This window comes from Diadema antillarum, unplaced genomic scaffold (genome assembly GCF_040938485.1).
Source record: "Diadema antillarum isolate AM-2024a unplaced genomic scaffold, OU_Dant_1.0 seq00001506_RagTag, whole genome shotgun sequence".
Lineage (NCBI taxonomy): Eukaryota > Metazoa > Echinodermata > Echinoidea > Diadematoida > Diadematidae > Diadema > Diadema antillarum.
This window is the reverse complement of record NW_027272240.1, coordinates 277,304-301,366: the sequence shown is the minus strand read 5'-3', so window position 1 is coordinate 301,366 and position 24,063 is coordinate 277,304. Positions and strand designations below refer to the sequence as shown.

General features: G+C 37.6%; 1 protein-coding gene across 1 annotated transcript; it reads left to right on the top strand.

Moving 5' to 3' along the window:
- Window positions 1-21,418, top strand: LOC139710170 (uncharacterized). The gene is made up of 7 exons (XM_071622103.1): window positions 1-24; window positions 15,192-15,438; window positions 16,173-16,661; window positions 18,532-18,552; window positions 19,777-19,889; window positions 20,611-20,684; window positions 21,220-21,418. Exons 1-7 carry the CDS (start codon window positions 1-3, stop codon window positions 21,416-21,418), a joined length of 1,167 nt encoding a protein of 388 aa, XP_071478204.1.
- Window positions 21,419-24,063: the final 2,645 nt, after the last annotated feature.

The window sequence follows — 24,063 nt, the reverse complement described above, 5'->3', positions numbered from 1 at the left end:
ATGGCAGACGATTCGAACATTGAGGTAAGTGCGTGAAGGTAGCTGTGATATCGTGAGGTTGGTGTTAATGTTTTGTATGAGATTTGTGTGCTGGGCAGGTATGTCGCCTATTCAAAGTAATTGCTTGATTAGCCCGACTGTTCAAGCAGATCTTAATCAATGTGGGCACATTTATTTTTGCACAGACTCGACAGACGGGTCTTGAAAATACGGAACGCAGCTCATCGATGAGTACACAATGTGTAGTAATGTAATGAGACTTGACAAATAGCATTTTAGCTCTACGTACGTCTATATCCTACAGACATTGTGCCAACTGCTCTGGGTCTATAAATGGAAGTAAATTACTGGTGCTGAAGCATGGAGTTCCGGTAGTTAAGTTAGACAGCTCGTTTATTCCAGGGCACTGATTATTTACTTCACTGTAACATTACCGATGGCGATGACTGCGGTAGGGTTTTCATGTGTTAACAATACATGCAACTACGACGGCGCGGTAACAGAAGGAATAATCAGGCCTCAGGGGTCCGTTTCATGAAGTCATCACATGATAGTCTGTTATATTTAAATCTCAGAATGGCCAAAGTCGGTCAAACACATGTAGCTAATACTAGTAAAGTAAAATCCATTTCATGAAGTCTCTCTTAACGTACATGTATGTCTTATGAGCGAAAAGTCTCTCATAACACTTACATCGAACGGACCCTTCAGGTTCATCTTATCGAACAGTGCAACCTGAAATTAGGTCTCAACCAAAACTATACGATCCCTTTAAAGGTTTGAAGGGATTGTATAGTTTTGGTTGAGACCTAATTTCAGGTGTGTTTTTTTTTATGAGATAATGAGAAACCTCTTATGAAATATGAAAGAGCATGTAATTCTATGAGGAATTCAACGTTTATTTGATGAAAATTGGTTTTGAAATGGCTGAGATATCAAAACAGAGCGATTCTATTAGTGTGGGACCCACATTTTATTACGGTCGCGTTGTTTTACTTTGTTTTCGGATGTTTCAGTCATTCCAAACTCAATTTTCATCAAATAAACTTTGAATTCCTCTTAAGATGGTATGCTCTGTATACTATTTCATAAGTGTTTTCTTGGTATCTCGCAAAAAGTTAAAAGCCCGATTCTCATCTCCACCAATACTGTACCATCCCTTTCTACTGGTAGTGTTTATATTAAGTGCACTGAATCTCTGAAATGTCACAAGATGAGAAAAATCCCTGAAAAACATCAACAACGACGACAACATCAGACATACTATCTCGGCGTTTAGACCTTGTAGAGGAAGAAGTGCGTTTCCCTATCCATTTCCGTTTGATTGTTGTATGTGGGACTTTTTTTTTAGAGTCACCTGGGCTGACTAAACATGCCTAAAACTGACAGCTGTGTGTCAGCCAGTAAGGTCAAGAAGATTGATAATGGGAAAGAAAGTTTCGTTGGTTCTTAAAGGAGCTGCCGTGGTCCAGAGCACGGAAAGACCACTGATCAACAACGGGGTTCATGGTTCGAGTCCCTGTTGGTTGTACAACGTACTCTCGTTATAACGAACACGATTACAACGAAATGCCAGTTACAAACGACATAAGATATCGTGACTATGTTGTTCAGTTATTACGAAATTTTGTTATGACGGAAGAAAATCGCCTGTCCCGAGGATTTCGTTATAACGGGATTACACTATAACTGTAACCTTTCATAGGCAATGCACTTTGAATGATTCTCTTTTGTTAAGTGCCTCATCCTTAGGATGAGCCTGACAGGCCTTAGTCGCGTGTTTGCATGCATAAAACATGTACTAACATTCAAATCTTCCTTAGCGGCCACATATTATCGTATCATAAAACATATCATAATTCGCTGGATTATTTTCTGTGTTATATAGAAGTAGAAGAATATTGATGGAGAGAAACAAATTATTTTAGATGTCACTTCGGCATACTAGTAATCAGTCTTCGGATATCGTTGGTGTCATATGTTTTCTCATGATTGTCATCATTGTTTCAATCTTATGTTCTCTTCAAAATTTTGATCATGGCAAATGGTATATGCGTGAAGTCCATATCTTCTGCGATTCTCCCGTATACACGTCTTTTATGTATGGTGTACGGCTGCCCATTAAATCCATACCCTCCCCCTCAAATAAAAAAAAAGAATTACAATAATAACAATGAAAATCTATGGATGAAAAAACAAAAACGGCTTGTGAGTCTGTTTATAAGCTCTTTTTCATATTGCAGTGCACTATCATTATAATCAGTCATAGCACGGAGTTATCGCAGATAACTTCTTGCTCATAATAGACGATACTGACACGAAATATTATTTGATTGTATGAAATATCACCAAGGAACACTCCATGTAAAGAGAACTATCTCCAAACTAAGTACTTTCTTCCATGCGGCAATCCCAGTATAGCTTCGTATAAGAGCTGCCAAAAGGGATTACTGCATCAAGGTATCAAGGTATCGCTGTGAACTAATTCCTATCCCCCGTTTATTCAGTAACGCTGGACTGTGTATAACAAACAATATTAGTGAATAACTCAGTGCAAGTGGTTCTCTCTTAAGTCGCCATCGCAATCTATTAATGGAACTACTCTCGTGCATAAACTACGTTTCGAATCACTTTCCAAGTATCTAACCTTCATCTAAATTGAAGGGTAAAGGTCTTTGTAGCAAAAACAGAAACAAACAAACAAACAACAACAACAAAAACTATACTTGCACTGTTATACTGGAATTGTCCCTTTTCCACCCATGTTTATTGTTTCTGTTTATGATATACATTGTCACATGTTTGTATAATTGGAACGACAGTTCCACATAAGTGATAACAAAAAAAGGTATGATTTTACACAGTCGCAATATACTATAAATTTGAGTTTGTGTATAGGCAGAATGTTAACATCAGGTTCAAGGATTTGGTTATGTTGCGATTTTGTATAAACCGAGGTTTATTTTAGTCATCGGGGATTCTTTCCGGTCATACTGTCATATTGTTATAACTAAAGTTTGATGGCGGCTACCCCGGGCACATTTTGTGGTGTGGTCACGAGGTCTGTTGTAATGGTGCAATCAGGGGGGTGTTTCATCAACGTTTGTCGGCGCTGACAACTTGAATCACCATAGTAACAGTCAGTGACCAGAGCATCTCAGCCAATCAAAACCAAGGATTTTGCTGAAATTGGTCAGTGCCGACAGTTGGCGGCGCTGACAAGCGTTGATGAAACACCCCCCCCCCCCCCCAATGTATACCTATCAAGTATGCATATGGCCATTTTTACAATCAGTGGTGTAAAACACAGTGTTGGCACTAATTGGTGTATAACTTTCTTATACACTGACAGATATGCATTATTTTTTCTCATAAACTTACCACCCACAGTGTCTACCTTGGGTACCTTAATGAACTTTCCTCTCTTTTTCTTTCAGATGTGGCAGGCACTTACATGCTTGAAATCCAACACATTTGGTGTACTCACTCTGACATAGTATTTTTGTCAGAGCTAGCATATTAAATTGTTTATTCCTTTTCATTATTTTTGTTGCTGTTGTGATAGACAGGTATCCAACATTAAGAACTATTATGTTTACCAGGTTCTGCTTTGTCTTCTTTAAATACTGAAATTGTCCAAACTTTATGTTTCGGAGGTGACATTTTCCGTTAACAATTAACCCCTCTTTTGAGTTAGCTCTTGTTCACAATTATAAAATTCAACTTTGCTAATTTCCATCAAAACAGAATAGTAATCAATCTGACTTAACTTTGATCCAAAGATTATTTAATTCAAATAACTTATCATTTTTTGGTGAGCGTTTATAAATTTATGTAACTTTTCCGTTAACATTTCTGTCACCTCCGAGACAACGGATTTATGTATTTAATTTTTTTATTCTTGACATCAGTTATACATTACATTTGCAAAAATGTAACATATCCCCTCACATTATCTCTGAAGGAAGGTAGTAGAAATATAGCCTGTTGTTTTCATTTCGGAGCAATTTACAATTTTCCGTTAACACTTGTCACCTCCGAAACACTTGTCACCTCCGAAACAACAAGCATATTATATTTGATAATTTCTTGAAGACAAAGCAATTTTGTTTGATTCTGCCCAATTGACAGGAATCTCTTTTGGATGACAATAGTAATATGGCAACAGGAAGTGAGAATTTTCTAGGGATTAAAAAAAGATCCAATAAAAACTAAAAATTACTGTTTCGGAGGTGACAAAACACTGTTAACAAGATTTTTTGTTCATTTCTGTTGAAGAGAAACCATATCATGTACACCAATGGTTTCATTTATTTTAGTAACATAAGTCTCAAAGTGAAGAAATCAACTACCACACTCTCACTCTTTTTTTTTATTACTAGACTGTACGTTTTAGGGCAAATTTACATTTTTTCACTTTTTTTAACAATGAGAATGCACAAAATACACCCTTCTGTTGTATATATAATATTGTAATCAAGATCATTTCTCCTGCTTTAGTTAAGTAAACATATAGATGCTTTCATCTTAGAAGCTTGATATCCAACAAGCAATTTAGTTGTGAAGATTTATCAATCACAGCTTTCCATGTAGGTTGCTTTTTCTTGTGTTTCGGAGGTGACATTGTTTGTTAACACCATATTGTTATGTGATAGTGAAAGGCAAGACTTCAGTTCCTTTTCACTATCTATTAACCTTTTCTAATACTTTTAATATCTACAAAATCCTCACAACAGAAGTGACTTGTTTATACATAGCTCACCCTTGATACCAAAGTGATACATGTGGCAGTTCATGCATGCCCTAGTCCACAATCATTAAAAAAAAGAATGTTTAAAAAAAAAAAAATCATCAAATAATCAAACTTCACAAAAAGGCCACATGCCTATAGCTGGTGCACAACTTGTTCTTGAATTCTTAGTTGTTGTTTTTCCACGTACAATGTGGTAATCATAAACAAAAGTATGTGATTTTTTTTTTTTTTATATGACAATAATTATTGCATTTTCCAAGTTGAACCAACTGTTTATGACATTGTATTTTTTAAAGATTATTCAAGTTATGTGACAACTAAAGTGAACAGAGGAACCGAGGACTGGAAAGGGAAAGATAAAAAAACAAGATTTGTAGTTCTATTTCAGTATAATTTTGATGAGGTGTTTACCTTGTTTTGTTATTATGTTTTATCTCAGAATTTGGCTTTAAGTACTGGAATTTCAAGGAAAAGAAAATGGTTTCTTAAAGGACAAGTCCACTTTCATATACATGTGGATGGAGTGAATGCAACAACATTAGTATAACATATCATTGAAAGTTTGGGAGAAATTGGACAATCCATTCAAAAGTTATGGGTTTTTTAAATATCTGCGCAATCACTGCTGGATGAGACGACTACGACAGTGTATGATGTCACATGCATACAACGATATAAGGAAAATATAAGTGAATTTCACAAAACTTTACTTTTTGAAAAAAGTGCACATTTTTTCAACTTGCTCTGATGTATTTTAGGGCAATATTATTCACCCTGCCTTCCAAAAGAGAGAAGTCATGTGTTCTTTTGTTATAAATGCAAGAAAAGTGAAAATACAGAATGTTGTATTTTCTTGATACTTTCTCTATATCCTTGTACACATGTGACATCACAAGCTATAGAAGTCTTCTCATTCAGCTTTGACTGAGCAGAAACTTTAAAAATCCATAACTCTGGAACGGATTGCCTTACTTTCCTCAAACTCTCACTGATGGGTAAATATTGCTATATTTACTCAACCCTCATGTCTATTGAGGTGAACTTGTCCTTTTCCAGTTTCGGTCCCTTATAGGTTTATTTGAGACCAGTTTGTGTCCGGGACCTTCTGCGAAGTTGATGGGGAAAATTACTGAACAAACACAAATTTTCCCCTCAAGTTCACAGAAAAGCATTATGCTGCTCTCTTCAGCTGGGAAACACAAACTGTTGTCTTAACCAAACTGTAAAAACCTGTGAAAGATTAGTATGAATTACAATCTCAAACAAAATATGAGCTGGTATCTATTATCATGAAAGAGAATAAACAAACAAAATAACAAGTAAGAACTGAAAGAAAGAGCTTATATTTTTTGAAAATTAAAGCCATGAGGAAAGACATGAATGTTCACTAAATAGTTAACACCTGAGAAGTTGGGTTGTCTCTGTGTTGTGTCACCCCAAAAACAATAAAATGGTTTTTCTTATACTTTTTACTCTCAAAAATGACTGTTAAATATGCATGATTTGCAGGTAATTTTCAATCAATTCAAAATGATATGTAAAATATATTTTAGTAATGTCAACAGTTTAAATGAATCTGGTGTATAGAAAATTTATCCCAGATGAACCAAACACCATTCACCAGTATTATAACATTTGTATGGTGGCTATCAAGGATGATGAAGAATTCATGAACATCCTTGAATTAATCTATTTATAAAACTATGTGCAAACAAAAACGTACACAAGTCAAATAAGAATTTTTGCTTTTGGTATTCATACCGTATGTCCCCGCCAAAAAATTACAGTGGTATCCTCCTCCGCAATGATAACTTTAAAGATCTAAAATACAATGTGAGGGATTGAAACTTTAACTCATTGCCCACACCTTACAGAAAACCCCATTCAATTTGCTTCAAAGGTCAAAGAGAATTTAGGATTTTTGTAGAGCATGTGAGGAATCCCTTCCCTCCAAGTTCTGCAAGTGTTTACACATTAACATGCAGTTCCAAGAGCATCCAAGTGCTAAACTTGGAAGAATCAGACTCCTGACATCCTTTATAACAATCCACATTTCTTTGAGACCACGTAACCAAATTGACTGGGGCATTCTGCAAAATAGAGCTAAGATGTTATGATTTAAGACCCCAAAGTAGAATTTAGCTGATTTAATCATATTGGGTGCTATCAATGCAAAAGTCTAATTGCAAATTTTTTTGGGGGGACATACTATATGAATACATGAACACAATGTTAACATTGAATGTCACCTCCGAAACAAAGTTATTTTTCCCTGGTGCTGCGGAATAAAATATTCTGAGAGTAAAGAAACATTACTGAAATGATCTTACACCCTCATTTCAATTTAAGGTAGAAAATGGAATGCCATGTCTCTTTGGGTTACAATATCTAGTTTATGTCCGTTATATTCTTACTGTAAATTAATATTTTAAAACAATGTTAACATTGAATGTCACCTCCGAAACGAAGTGATTCTTCCTTGGTGTTGTGGAATAAAATGTTCTGAGAGCAAAGAAACATTACTAAAATGATCTCAGACCCTCATCTCAAGTTAAGGTAGAAAATGGAATGCCATGTTTCTTAAGATTTCAATATTTAGCTTACATCCTTCGTCCAATTGGAAGGCAAACTACCGGTACCCGTGCTAATTAATGAAGTGTAAAAAAACACTTGTTCTGTGTGGTTTATCTGCTTGAAACAGGAGTTAATTTCTTGTTCTCGAGTTATAATTACTAGAAACATTGATAAAAAGAAGAAGTTTTTGTGTTATTCTCACTTATTCTCAAAAAAAGTGAGTGTTAATATTAATGTCACCTCCGAAACATTCTAATATGTTAACTGTCACCTCCGAAACATCCATGTGTGAAAAATCCAAGTTTTAAAGAAATGATTGGAATTTCATTTAACCTACATAGGAAGGTAGCCCTTCTTAAAGACTTGTCATAGTAAGAGTTTGACCTGGCCTGCCCTCCAATAAATAGTTGAAATCTTAAAAATTACATGTCAATTGGTATTTTTAGCAAAAATTTATAAATCTCATGTATTTTTTTTTTAATTCACTTTTTATTCAACCCCCAAATAGTTTTGATTCACAAACTATATATTGTTGTTAACCATATAAACTTTGCATGGTGAAGTTTGACTACAGAGTTTTGTCAATATGGTGCAATTCATGAAAGCAAAATTTTGCTTAAATTTACTTCAGGTACCAGGGTTTTCCTTAAATTACACCAATAACCCTTCAGCTTTAAGGTCTGAAATGTTATTTTTTCAAAAATTTGAATACTTTCAAACAGGAATCAAACAGAATAATGAAAAAATATTTTGTTTGAAATTTTGACCCTCCGAGTACAAAAGTTACACCACTGATCGTAAAAAAGGCCATATTCCATTTCGTCTTTGACAATGTGTTCATCTCGCGCGTTTTGACAAAACCAGTGTTTCCTTGAAAAGGTTGTTTTCTTGAACAAACATACAAGTCAGCCTACAGGCTCACGTATCGGCGAATGAAGCATGCACAACTGTCGAACTCTATCCATTGGGAAATTGTGTATCAAGCCAATGTATTCATTTTTAAGTATGTGCAATTATGTATGTGTTTGTATTTGTTTTTTCCTTGGGACCTGGCAGGCTTTACAGCCCACCTGGTTCTATTGAATACATTTCTGTCTTGGAATGCAGTTAGCATGCAGTCGTTGTTGGTGCCACAACGCGCACAGCTGCGCTGTCACAAAACCCCTTTGTTCCAAATATGTGCATGAAATGTCAATGAAAATGCCAAATGTTAGTGCATGTATACCATCCCCCGACAGACGAGGATGCTCCTGGGGAGTGTTTCATCAACGTTTGTCAGCGCTGACAATTTCAGCAAAATCCTTGGTTTTGATTGGCTGAGATGCTCTGGTCACTGACTGTTACTATGGTGATTCAAGTTGTCAGCGCTGACAAACGTTGATGAAACATCCCCCTGGATTCTACTGCACTGTAACTCGAGTGACTACCGTGATTCGTGAAAAGGGGAAATTCATCTCAAAGATAGTAATGGCTGTTAGAATGCCAAAGAATCATCAATCAACATGTCTTGACATTGTCCTACATCATCACGCGTCTGTATAATGTAGGCATATGATACGAGAAAATGTGAAATTGTGGCACTTCACTCAAAACAAGAACCAGTTTTCCACATGATGGGAAATCTGACTTAGTGGGAATCTTTTATTTCCTGTTTTTCTCGACCTCTGAACTCGGGGCGTATACTGGCCACACCCTCAACTGGATTCGTCACTGACCACTTTTCTGTTGTTGTCATGTTTGTGTTTTACTTTTGCTTTTGTCCTGCAAATTTGTATACCCATAAGCTTTGGAAAGATGTCACCAAAAGAGTTCAGACTCAAAGTATCTATCTATCTATCTATCTATCTCCATCTCTATCTATATCATCTCCCTTTATTTCGATCTCTCTCTACTTTAATGTCGTTTGCACTTACGATAAAACTAAAACAAGCTGGGCTATAACACCGTGCTCTCTTGCCCTTTCAGCAAATTTTGTCTTCTAGCAGTGGCGGATCCAGAGGGGGGCGCAACCGGCGCACGCCCCACTCCTTTATTTTTCGTTAAAAGCAAAAGAAATAAAAAGAAAAAAAATGAAATGAAACCCGGAAGTGGCACCAGAAATATTAGTCACGCCCCCCCCCCCCCCCTTTACAGAATTCCTGGATCCGCCCCTGTTCTAGACATATCTTGGTGATAGATATGGATCTACAGTCTTAAGGTTTGTTGACATGCTCACATGTTGACCTTAAAGCATGAATCAGTTTAGAAAAAAAATGTGCATATCAATTAGGACGTCTTTGCATGTAATGCTTTTTTGTTTAAAACAGGAATTCAGAATATTTCAGTAGAGGGAAGGCATATTCATTTTGGAACTGTAACACTGCTAGTTGACGAGACACGCTTTATATTTGTATTGAATTAAATTGTATGCTCCTAAAGAGTTGAATATGTTTGCAAAAAAAAAAATATTGGTCCGTTAAATCCTTTGAGTATAATACTGTAATACACGTCTACGGTTACTGCTATAGTAAATCCCCGTCAACACTGCGAATCACGGACAAATAATTTTCTGCGAGAATAGACGCAGATCTCGACGTAATTATGGTTTGCTCTTGGCGATTCTCGGCTTTTAGTTTCGTTTGTAATTTTCCCTTTTATGTTTTTCGCGTATTATGGTGGCCTCTGAGTTTCATTCAATTCCACTGTTTGACGAAGTATTGTAAATGATTCGGGTCGCGATTGGCTGTAGATATTTGATATTTGTTGACGCCTCCTTCAGATGAATCAAGTTTCCCCATGATTTCACGCGAACAAAGGCAAATGGAAGCATTTGATCAATAAACACCTCCCACTCTTTTTCGACTCTGGATGTAACCGCGTCGCTGTGTTCACTTAATAGCTCTATTAATGCATGTTTGGATTTACTGTACACAGTTGGGCTTGCCGTACATTTTGCTTCGTAATAATGTAGGCCAAAGCATAATGTATAGGGTACGGATACCCAGCCTCAGTCTATGGAATTAACACCAACGCCACCACCACCTACAACCACACATAACTTGATTTTTAAAAAATAATAATAATTACTGGCATTGTGGAGGATTTAACATTAGCATGCCTGTACAGTGACGGGACGATTAAACTGCACATTGCTTGAATATGAGACCATTCTGAAGCGAATAATTTTCACACAACAATAGATATATGATGTACTCTTAAATGAATCCCACAAGGATTGGAACAATCATCCCCAAGCATTCCCACTGATTCCCACTGATCAGTTACTAACATTTCTGCGATACTCCACCGTTTTGAGTGTTACGTGCAGGCAGATACTGTAAGGCGTGTGCCAAATGATATCACCAAGATTGGTAGTATTGCAGCCCAAGCAGATAGGAAGCAGGGATGCCCAGTTCAAAAAAATTTTATGAGTGAGATTTTCATGACTCGGCATCTCGGCATGCGAATGTGCGCGCGAGCGAGGGTATGGGAGGGGTTCCCCCCCCCCCCCCCCGTGGCCTCCCACGGTAGGGAGCTCTTTCAAATTTTAGCTCTCAATGGTGCGATCAGGTGCTGAAAGACAAAAGGGAAATATACCTTCAATTGCAACTATCACTTTAATCTTTTGAGCTATGCTCATTATTATGGGCCCAAGTTGCAGACTTCGCCCGATGCTTGAGAAAAATAGGTGTCATGCGTGAGATCGTGAGATGGCCCCTAAATGCTTGAGTCTCACGCAGAATGCGTGAGACTTGGTAGCTCTGAGGAAGTAAAAACGTCATGAACAAAATTTCCATCTGGCGTTTGAGAGTGTTAGACAGGAATATTTTACACCCCCCCCCCCCCAAAAAAGAACAAACAAACAAACAAACTAGGTACGGTAACTAATCAAAGTGAACGAAGCAACATGAAACAGCCGAGCCTGTTTTTTGACAAGTCAAAAAAAAAACCAAAAAAACACGTGATAAACAGTCCCAAAATGTTTTGCGTGCATGACGAGTCGTTACGAAACCTCATCATGACTACGAGCCTAAGTTTATTTTTTCATATTAAAAAAAAAAAAAAATTCTGCTGGGCAAATGTATTGCAAAATATCCTCCACGCTCAGGTTCAGAACAGATGAAAACGTATCCTGCAGCCATGGCTATGGATATGCACTAAAACAGCTTGAAGCAGATGGTAAAATACTGATCACAATCATTGGAGATGTAATACATGTACACTATAATGTGTTTACACATGCAAATACATACCAACATACAAATATATATACTAGGTGTTTCAAAAAACTTTTCCTACTTTTGATTCTTAATAATTAAAAAACTATATATCAGATAGCATTGTCATTGATATGAGTGATAGCTGAATAGTGTACAATTTGGTTGGAGGTGGTTTAAATATGAAAACATAAATCAGTTTCATGAAATCCATGATTAATTTCACAGTTAGGTTCCAGATTTTGCTCTATTTTCAACCCTCTGTACAAAATTTCACTTTGCACAGGGGTCTATGGGTGTGTATGGGAGTGTGTGGTTAACACCCTGACAGTGGTCCTGAACAATAGCCAGGGTTTGAATGCTTCATTATTCATTCATGAGAAATTCCACTATCACAACTAGTCTTTATTCAGCCTCTGGCAGTATCTGTTTAAAGTCAAACGCCTGCCGATACTGTCGTTGAGTCGTGACAGTGCTCTCCCTACTTCTGAAAAACGAAATTACAATGAATACCTTCTGTTCTGTCGTAAACATGGTGACAGGAAGCAAAGAGTATACACTTGTGTATATGGAGCGTTAAATTAATCTACTGTGAAACAAATCGCCCCAATGATAAATGCTGCTGAACTCTTTACCAAAAATGATCTCTTTTTATCGAAAAAGCGAAAAATTTGTCAGACTATTTCATCAGTAGACAGTTGTATCAAAATGAGGAACTTTAGATAATTTATTCTTATTTATATCCCAAATTTAGTGATATGTGAGGCAAAATTTGAAAACGATTGCCAGCTGGAACGAAATGTGGTGTTTGCAAGCACTTTACCGTGCATGAATTCAGACTAGCAGTGCCCAGGGCAATCCACATGAATTATTGATTAAGCATTCATGTGCCAGGGAGCACGAGACTGACGCCTAGTCAACAGGTGGTTCAGGCATGTCCATTGTTCAGGGCCATTGTCAGCACACACTCACATACACATCATTGGTTCCTGTGCAAACTTCAATTTTTGTGCAGAGGATTAAAATTTGACCAAAATCTGAAACCTTACTTCAAAATCAATCATAGATTTAATGAAACTGATTTATGCTTTCACGTGCAAATTACCGTCAACCAAATTGTACACTATTCAGCTATTACTCATATCAATGACAGTTTTATCGGATGAATAGTTTTTGAACTATTAATGATCAAAAGTGGGAAATGTTTTTTGAAACACCTAGTATATATACATGTATAACAGCAATAATTAGTTTCTGCTCGGAGTCCTAAGAAAGTATAGATTCACAACAGTAGGTCAATATAAACTCCGTTAGAGACGTAAATTCGACAAATTTTGACACTTTAGTCAAATGTATTGACTTGACAATGTATCGTATTAGTCAAGTGTCAAATGTATTGACTTGACAAAGCCCTATGGGCGAAATTTCGTCGAATTTACGTCTCTAACGGAGTTTATATTGACCTACTGTTGTGAATATATACATGTATATACTGTCTCGCATAATATGGGCAAGCTATGATGGGACAATGACGATGTTCCTCCGTCCTATATTATGTTCAACTTGACTCTAGCGAATAGAATACAATCAAGTCGATTTGTGGCATCTCATAACTGTCAAAACCAAAGTGAGCAACCTAAGATTACTCTTATATAGTTTTATCTCTTTGAGACAGTAAGTATATGGTTCACTGTCACGTGATGTGTACAATACTTCAAGTGACTTGGCCATCTTCTTACTTCTCTTACACACAATCCACAACTAAGAAATCTAAATCATTCTGCCATTCAAGGTTTTAATTTTTCACTTTAAACAAAAAGACAAGACTTACGATTTTGAGGGTCGCGACCCCATTTAATGTATTGTCTTATTACATCGGAGAATCCGCTGGAAAACGGATATGATGTATTAACATCTATATCAATGTAAAATCTTCAATTTTAGTGGCTACAGAATGATGCCATCATCACCGCACGTATTAGTAGCATATACGGTTACGACTGTTACTCTTCTGTGACGGAATGTAAAGCTTTTACATTCCGTAGCTGTTTTACTTTAGTCCGATTTTGGAGAAATTATAGAAAAGTAATTATGACTATTGGTCACTATTTCAGTCAGCGCGATTTAATACCTGAAATGAAAAGGACAATGTGTTAAGAAACCATATAATCTATAAAAAGAAACACATCGCGCAGCCTTCGTGCATGGGTGTGTTTGTGCGTAAATGCATGGTGCATGAATTGGGGCACACTGAACGATCACATATTATCCACAATCTTTGGTGATGTAGTTGAACATTGATATTTAAAAGAAAGGATTAGTGTTGTTTCTCCAACGGACGCAGGCATTTCATCACCAATTTTTGTAATGCATTCATTGCAGGGGACTGAATTTAGAATAGTATGATTATACCCAGTATACAGCCCCATGAGTATACATAAGAAAGAGAACCTAAAACTAGTAACGAATGGTAATAAATGTATGAAGATAGAAGTTATGACAGCGAGGACCACTTTCTTAAATATAACCTCCTTCGAACTAGGTGTTCTGTCCATACCAAGGCTCATCAATGTACAGCGTACCTGGATTCAGCGACTTTTAATAATCATACTGTGGTATACAAAAAACTTTAATGAGTACTAACAGTCTTTGCAAAATCTAAGCGAATATAGTGTATCCTGTATTATGCAGAAATGTATAGTCTGCAGTTCCCTCCAGCAGGTTTGGGTAATATTGGGTAAAATTTTGGCCTGCCCTCAAAATGACAGGCTGGGCTGATGATACAAAATCATGCGAAGGATTGCTGACATCTTGTGCTGTTCACAAAAACAGATTTTGGGAGTTATCTGCTTGTCTGTTTTTGTAATTTCCACATTAGTCTACCCAATACCGGAAACAAAAAGGTCATGGGAATCCTTGCATTTAAGTCAACAACTGCAATGAAAATTCTATTCGTCAACAATGCTACATCGAGATCTCAATAAACGTCAAAATAGATATATCAGGGTTAGAAGTGTGGAGAGACGTAAGTCACGACATCACCAGAAAGTTGATTATGGAACTTAGATTTCGTCTGACTGTGGACTGTTGATAACTGTGACGAAAGTTTCGCTTTGTCTGTGGTTATAATTCTAAAAGGGCTGTCACAACGCAGAGGCCTTCCTCTAGGTGGATCATGTGTAATTTTTCATATTTTCTAAACTTGAATACGTCAATATGTACATGCCCCGACACGTACAACACGTCGGATTTATATCCGTAAAGATACACGTCTGTCTAAATAATGTCTGTATAATTATTTCACTTTGTCTATATTCCTATACTTTTATGTACGCGTGTATTTGTAATTTTGAGTACCTGCTTTAGGTGCATTTCATATATAGAGTTGAACCATAATTCAAAGTATCTTGACATAATAATAGTCAGTATGATGCTTACTGGCTTAGAGAGCATCATATCCAACTCATATCTGACTATTAGAGTGTCAATATCATTAGATGAGAACTGCAGTATCGACTGTCGCAAAATAACGACTGGTTTTTAAATGAAAAAAAAACCCCGGTTAAAACATAATCATCATGATTATATTTCATCATAATGTGTATGTATGTGTGTGAATGACAGGAATGAGATATATCAAAAAGATCCTGTTAATTGTTGTTTATTAGGGGCAGCTGAATGAGGCGTTTGAAATGGGCATGTTGGACGACGAAAGCCCATCCCCTCCGCCGGAACCGCCCGTCCCCCCTCCAGGAGAACCACCGTCGCTCGAGCCACCAGCTAGCGACGGATATCCCGCGTCGTCGCCGCCGCCTCCCGTAGAAGGGGAGGACCTCCCGCCGTCCCTCGATGATGTCATACCGCCCCCACCGGAAGAACTGCCCCCTCCTCCGCCACCCGATTCCCCCGCACCAGGTAAGACATTGCACCATTTTACATGCCACCTCCAGAAGACCACCGTTGTTCAAGTACAGACAGGAGTAGCGTTGCCATCTTTGCAGCAAAGTTGTTTGTTGTGATGTCAGGGATTAGACTGTAGTATATCATTGAAGTACGTGAAAAACAAAATGAGACACTGAATGGTGAAAGCATGTGTTCGCCTGTGCAAAATAATGTTCCTGTATGCTGTTATCATTAATTGTGCGTGTGTATTTGTGTGCATGTGCGTACTCCATAGATTGCTCCATCTTTTTTGGGTGAAGAGATTAAGTTTTGAAATTTCAGCAGGATTTAGCGCTGTGCATCTTAAATTCAATGAAAATAAAACAAAACAACCTTGCACGATGGTATAGCTTTTCAAGAAACACTCGATAATCTCTGATTACCGTGGAATGTAACATATACACACTATTTACTTCAAACCCATTTTTTTTCTTTTTTTCATAGTGTGGCACCGCGTCAAGAACTGTTATTATCATAGGATGAGGCATTCAGGTATTGTCATTTTTGACATGCATTGTCTTGATAATAAAAGTCCTATCAGAACAATGTTGCTTTGACACTAGGCGTCAAACTGCGTTTCAAATGTACATATACAGACGCAGATTTTCCACATCTCCCATCAAAAACAAAACATTACATGTACAAACAAAGCAATAAAGCAACTATATATCAACCCCCAACCCTTTACCCTCTCTCTGTCTCTTTAGCTCCCCATTCCGCTGAGCCAGAACCGACACCGTACGACCCCAGCACGCCCCAAGATAATATGGGCGAAATCGGCGCAGAGACTCCCCAGGACCCGACGCCTCTTGAGCCCAACGAACAAGATCCCCATATCTACGACCAGGTGCCACGGGAGCCCGAGGACGAGGTGGAACCACAGAATGCAGACACCAAAGTAGACATCGAGGACGACAACGACGACGTGGAGCACGACACGTCGTTGCCGGCATCGACGTCAGATTCGGGGAAGGACTCCGCCATCCACAATGCAAGCACGCTGCCGTCATCGCACCCGATAGGCGGGGCGAATGACCTGACAAAGCAGAACGGCGGCGGTGGGGAGATTCCTTCGAAAGAGACAATGAAGGCGGTGTCGAGATACCGACTGGAGGCCGTCATGTGGGTCCTCATTTTCATACTGGCAGCCGGTGGGATCGCGGTCGTCTTCTACTTCGCCTACAGCATCGTACTCGGTATGATATCCTCTATTAGATGAATGACCTAATAGAGATGACAGCGGCATCTTTTCAATATCAAATTTGTAAATCTGATTTTTTTTTCCCATTTGATTTTTTCACCATTTATTGTCTCTAGGACTACTCGTGAAGAAGTGAAGTGTTCTAATTCCGAGTTGTCTGCTAGAAATTACCTTTTACAAATAAACTTAAGTTGGCTGCTGCAAACAGCGTCGTCAACAAATATTTTCTCTTCTGAAATTATTCAGAGAGGCCGCATAAGGCAGGTGACCACTGAAGACATAATTGTGGTCGTCTATGGGTGCGTTTATCAACTCCTTTTCTCGGCAGAAACAGCTTTTCCAAACAGCTTTCAAGGAATTTTTACGAGTTGATAAACGCAAAGCTGTTTTGAAAGCCCTTTCGGAAAGCCTTTTCGAAAGGGTGCGATTATCAACTCTCCTTTTCTCGGCAGAAACAGGTTTTCCAAACAGCTTTCAAGGAATTTTTACGAGTTGATAAACGCAAAGCTGTTTTGAAAGCCCTTTCGGAAAGCCTTTTCGAAAGCCGCAAATTTGTGGCTTTCCAAACAGGTTTCCTAAACAGGTTTTCAGAAACCTGTTTGTAAAAGCCTTTTGAAGTTGATAAACGCAAAGCTGTTTTGAAACGGCTTAGTAGTATTGTACTGCAGTTACGAACAATGCACGCCTTACGTATTATGACCTCTTCTCCTCGGATCGAATTGCGCAATGCAGCTGTGCAGTGACAGGCCAGTTATCGTGTTCGCTAAGAGTTGATAAACGCAACTATTGTGGAAGGCGTTTCTAAAGGGCTTTGGAAACGGCTTTGGAAAGGGCTTTGGAAAGGGCTTTTGAAAGCCGTTTAAACAGGGGAAAGTTTTTTTTTTTAAATTTATGTAAACAGGGGAAAGTTGATAAAGCCAGCCAAAGTCTCATGCCGCCACTCAGAAATATTTGAAGTATGTGCTAAACTGGAGCTGCCTCACAGATAGGAAGACAATTGATTCATGTGGCATTACATCATGACTCGTCACTCTCAAAGGAAGATATGTCTTTATGATAGTAATTGCTTTTCGCCGTCTCTTCTTAGAAAACAAGCGGCACATTAATAGTACAGGGCTTTAGAAAGGGCTTTGGAAAGGGCTTTCGAAAAGGCTTTCGAAAGCCGTTTAAACAGGGGAAAGTTGATAAACGCAGCCATAGTCAAGCACTCGTTATGACGGGTTTGCCTGTATTCGACGAAGTCTTTGCGCCTAAAGAGTGCGAAATTGCTTTATGGAAATGTAAAGCGAAGCTATCATTTTTTTCTCACACTTGTTGCAAAGTTCTCACACGCGATGTCGCGTCAGTAACACGTAGTTTGAATTTAATGTTTTCATTTGGCGATCAATGAATAATTCAGTTTTGTGTCACATATCCTGGAACGGCCTCGTCCATTCTGCTGTCAGAGGGGTTTGGCATACAGGGAATATATAATCATCATAGCAGTAAAATTGTATGACTTTGAGCTCTTATCTCTGTCCCGTCGTATAACTTTATTTTAAGCATCTTTTAAAACATACATGGAGATGAAATGGATATGTTCCTCACTGGGTATATAATTGGTCCCCTGTGAATGGAGGCAATGTGAATGAAATTTTAGTTATAATAATATAACACGATCAACCTCCCTCAACCCACACACAGTTAACCTCTTTAGGTAACATTATGTCCAGTGTATTTCAGTGATGTTCTTAAAAGACATAAATGATATATGCACAAAGTACGTCTATGCTATTTCAAACATGATGTGTTTAGATCTAGTTATGTCGGTTCTACTCCACATAAAGTCATTTTAATTTCTTCGTTGTCTTTCCCCCTTCCAACAGCACAAACATTTCCAGTGCCGGGTGAGTAACGTATTGTTGCTTATCTTCATTAACCGTGTTGTCAGTGTTTGTATCTTTTCTTTACAATTTTCCCACAACATTTTTGTGCTTGATGAAGGCTCTAAATCAGCGTGATCTATAGAACTTGCTTGCCATTTCGTTTTATTTGCATTCTTACACGGTTACACGCTTTGTGTCGCTGTTAAGTTTTTGTATTTTTGTCTGTTTTGTTAATGTTTGATTATAATTTTTCCTAGGGAAAATTTATTACTATTTTTCAAAGAAAGTACAAGAAATTACACATTGAATTACAACCGTGGCAAAAGTATGGAAAGTAAAACATAAACAGGCAATAATCAATAAGAGTTTCGACAAAAACATACATTAAGTGCAATTGTATAGCATGCCATTTATTGAAAATCCAAGTGATTTTGTTCTATTTCATAAAAAAACATTCATTCTAATTCAAAATAATATCTTAACATTTTTTTTTCAGAAAGGAAATCCAAGACAACTTACATGTTCTAAATTTACAACTAAAATGTAGTATTTTGCATGTAAAGCAACAATATTAAACGCCATGTCTTTTGTTAGTCACATTGATATCACAGAAACATGCAAGTTATGCTGAGTCGAGGGGAAGGTGCATTCCAATGTCTTTGTTGAACATTTCAGTACTTTAGCAATGATTGACAGATGAGGTCATCTGAGGAATATTGGTTTGGAAGGATTTTTTGTGGGCGTTCCCAAGTAATCTGAAGAAAAATAGAAGAAAAAAAATCGTTCAGAATGTATGGAATGTTTCTAGATATTCGTTTCACCGCAAAAATGATGTTGAGGGTATCATAAATCAACACAAATCAGCATGCGTTTGGATTTCAGGGGCCCTTTAGATTCGAAATAGGCATCAAACTTTGAACTTGAACCTCAGAGAAAAAGAGAGGATGTAAGAAATGACGAACATGCGGGAACTGTTCAACATGTTCAGACTCTAACAATGTCCAAGGGAATCCTGAATCCTGCATGAAACTATAGAAGATGCAAGGTGTATCGGTGTACACTGGTGGAACGTGCCTTATACAGTTTGGTTTTGTTCGATTTATGTTTGATAGTAAGAATGGAGGAAACAACATCGAATACACATTTACATGAAAGTATATACTAATTAAATGTGGAAATCAAACTTTGAAGTGCGTTCATAAAACAACGCATGTTGTGATTTTACTCCTATACCCGATATGGCAGACGAGCCCTTTGCCATGCGAGTGTCGCTCACACTGGAGAACCGCTGGATGGACGGACTGGAAATCTCTACAAACCCTGTACACATCAACCTTGCCCGGGAATTCATTACAGGCGTGAGTATAATAATGTCTGTATCAAAATATGGGAGATGATCAAAGTGAGAATCTACTTCATTTTTAAAAATTGATTTGGATGAATTACGATATTATCAACTGCACAAAACAGTGAAGATTTCAGTAACTTCGCTCGAAACTGTCGTCATTGGTCGTGGAAACAAATTTTAAACGTTTTTTTTTTTTTATCACCAATACTGAGAAGAGAAATTCAAGGCCTCACAGGTCTCCCATTTGCTTACACATAAAAATTTCTCACAATTTAACTTTTGGCATGAATTGAATTAGAGGGCATTGTATCCTTTGTACGAACGCCTGATATAGGATATAGATATTCTACACAATTCTAATGTCGTTTGTACTGGGTAACTCATACCTGCATTTCAATAAGGTTATGTGGTTGTGCGGAAGAAATCGATGAGTACTATAATTTTTTTTTCTCTCTCTTATATATGTATATATATATTATATATATATATATATATATATATATATATATATATATATATATATATATTATATATGTGTGTGTGTGTGTGTGTGTGATGTTTTTGCATTGATCAAGCATTGCTGATTGACGTGTGTGTATACAGTCAAGATGAATGTTTTGTCATGTGAAATTATAGAAAGTAAATAAAGATTATTGAAAAACCAAAAAGTGTACATGTGTAGTTGATTTTTGTGCATGTACTCTTTTTTTTTTTTGCCTCTCCCCATACAGGTCAACTCTACCTTCCAAAACGCAAATTCTTCCTTTGTCGACATCTACCAAGGAGCAACCATTTTCCACTTTACGTGAGTACATGACAAATTTGTATTTCTACAAGAAGGGCCCTACCATATCACGGAGACTTAGCTGAGTGTGAGCATGAAACCATGACAAACCAACCGATTGCAACTTCTAATCAACATTGTTCAACGACTTCTTGGTGTGTCGGCATGATTTACTTGACTCTACCGTAAGACACTGTTCGGATAATGAGAGGAAATTTGAGTAATATTGATTATGTCGAGGATGGTGATAATAATGAATATAGTGATAGCAAATGAAAGAAGTATTGATAATGACAGTGATGGGAGGTAACGAGCAAATCTAAACATCGAAAGAGCTCGCTTCAGTTTATCTTTTTTTGCGCTATTGTCTATTCTTTCAGTGAGGTTTCAGTGAGCAGTATGGATTCTTTAAATATTTTCTAAGGTCATAAACATCACTTTATTGTACTCGTGCATCATGAATCGTATGATATTCGAAGATTCACGTTAATCTATGGCAGCAGTTAGAAAGCATGCATTCAGATTTGGTTACTTTCCTTCCTTTCGATGACGTCAGAAATGACATGGGGCTGATTAGGACGTCTTTCCGGAGCTTCTTCAGCGGTCCGCCGAGTGACGACGGCCTCTCGACGGAAGACGCCTTCAGCGGTCAATTCGAGACGGAGTTGAGGGCGGGCTTTATCCACGGCAGGTTCACTTCGCTGAGCATCAAACCCGATGCGCAAATATCGTTTGTCGATTTCACAACGACGTAATTGGAAAAAAACGAAAAGAAGACAAAAAGTGGCAAAAAACTTGTACTGCCAGGGGTGCTTTGATATGTTTTTTTTTAATATTCAGAGAGCAATACTGAATTATATATATTATGTTGTGTCACTTTGATTTTTGTTGGTTACTGGTTTGACCCGGTTAGAATTTCAGCACAAGTAATTCGCAAAATTATATTCGCCGCCAATAAGTAGTAAATTTTTCATGGATACAGATTCATACTGTAACTTTTCATAAATTATGCAGCAGTAGTCACGTGACAGCACAAACTCATTAAATTTTGCTAAGTGCTGATCGTTAACATGATTAACGCGCCCTCGAAACGACCATAAATGCTTTTTCGTTTGTGTTATTTCCCCTACTCACACCACGTGCTGTTGCCTCAGCATATTTTTGTAAAACCTGTTTATGATAGTTGTTTGAATCGAGTTAGAGACTTTGATCCGTTTTTGCAATCATCTGTTTCCCAGAAATCAAGTTTGTTCTTATCCGTACAGTCCAACTCTTTACCACTTACACAGTGTTTAGGCATGAATGTAGACTTATCGCGGCTTGCAGCTCACTTTTCGTGTAAAATCCATTGCATCATGAGCAACCGAATTCAGTGACGTCAATTGCGTTGAATTTGAAAAGAATTTTACAGGGTTGCAACCCTGTAAAAGCTTGCTAATGTAGAATGGAATGGAATGGTGCTAAAAAGCTGTGTAGGGCCTATGTTTACACTCTTCATGTATAATGAGCCCAAGAGAAGCTCAGCCCAAGTCTTATTTACATTAAGAAATGGATGAATTATTTCAAAGATATGTTTATCTCGCTGTGGGCTTGAACCTGGCGTGATGTTACCAACTCCCCCTCCTCCCCATCCTCCCCCCTCCCCCCACGAAGATCTTCTCGAGCAATAAGAAGAGCTGATAATTCAGTTACAGTGTGTAAAATAATGGTCAGACATTGGGAATTATGCAATGATACATGTAATCACATTACGCCGACATTCATATTTCTTTTTCTTGTGTATAGAAGTGCATCCTTCATAGTTGAAGATCAGTACTTGGTCTGTCGGCAGCATTTACATCCGAGTTGCATTTCAGGAGAAAGTCAATCGTCTTTTACTTTCGTATTATCGGAGCAAAGACCATAACCTTTTCTGTGCCAATGAGCAACTATGCAGAAATTTTACATACATGATACCTATGAACCCAAGAAATTTATGTCAACTGTATGTTACACCACGCAGAGAGTTAATCTAAAAAATTTAAGCAGGGAGAGCAAAGGTACCTTTTCTGCGTAAAAAAATCTTGCAGTTGTATTCAAGAGTCATGGCGCCTAAATGATTCACTGTTGTACGTTGAACAACTCCTTCGTCAAGTGAGGGGAAAGAAAAGGAATTAACTATTAAAATGATAGTTATTGCAAGTAACAATGAATCTGTAACCAGGAAAGCAGAGAGCTTTCCTTTCCCTACTCTTCTATTTCCTTTAAACACCTTTATAGTGCTGATCTTTTAGTTGCATTCATTGAACTTTGCTGACATTAAAAGTACTGTATTTGAATCACATCTGACATTTTCCCCCAGCGAAGTTCTTTTTTTTTTCTTCTTTTTATAAGTGAGGCTTTCTTTTTGAAACCCTCGCACGCCAATATCTTGTGATGACAGGTTCTGGTTAACAATTAACGTTGTGACGAAATTATCACTAAATGCTCTTCCAAACGTGGTAACTTAGTTTCTTTGGCAGATTCTTGTTGTTTTTTAACAGAAATCAGGGTGCAAATACGTGGCAAAAAAAAAAATATTTGTCTGAAATATTGTCTTGGGAGTCTAAGCGATTGGCATTATTACGTGTATGTTATGTACAGATTTGATATTTTTGTTATTTTGTTTTTACTGTTAGGTTTGTCGCAGTTTGTCGAATAGGCCTGTATGTGGATAAGGATTGTCAAGGTATATTCGTAAGGCCTTTATAAGCGACATAGACTGACTTTTGCTTTTCCTGTCATTTGATATGATGATCATGGCATGATTGGATGTCACTTCGTTTGGTGAAGTTTGCTGGTCTGTGCTGTAATGTGCAACAAAAACGAAGATGCATTTATGTTTATATGTTTTAATAAGACATCATATTGTTTCTGCCCTATTCCTTCTCTTCCATTTATTTTTCTGATTTCACTTTTCTGTCTCCATTGTTACGACTCGGGTCCGAGCATTATAGGGTTTTTCACAATATTTCGCTTGGTTTGAATGAATGAACATGTATGAACATTTCGAGAAACGAATGAATTAGTCATGAGCGTATGAGCCAACATTTCGTACTTTAAAGTATGACTCTACAGTAGCAGTGAGTTGTTACTTCAGTCCTTGTGAAAGAATGGGGATGGCAGTTTAAAATGGGCCTGCCTGTAATAATAAAGAAAAGAACAACAAACCGAGCAATCCAACCAAACGGAGACAAAACAAAATCCGGATCTCTTCGCGCTCTTTATAAGCCTGTAATCGCACCCTCTCTCCCCAATCTTTCCTTATCTTCTACTCCATCCCATCTCACTCTATTTCTTTTTTCGCTCATAAAATTCTAAAGCGTATAAGGTGCCTTCACAGAAATGTGAACCCAAGGTATATGTTGCGACCTGACACGGA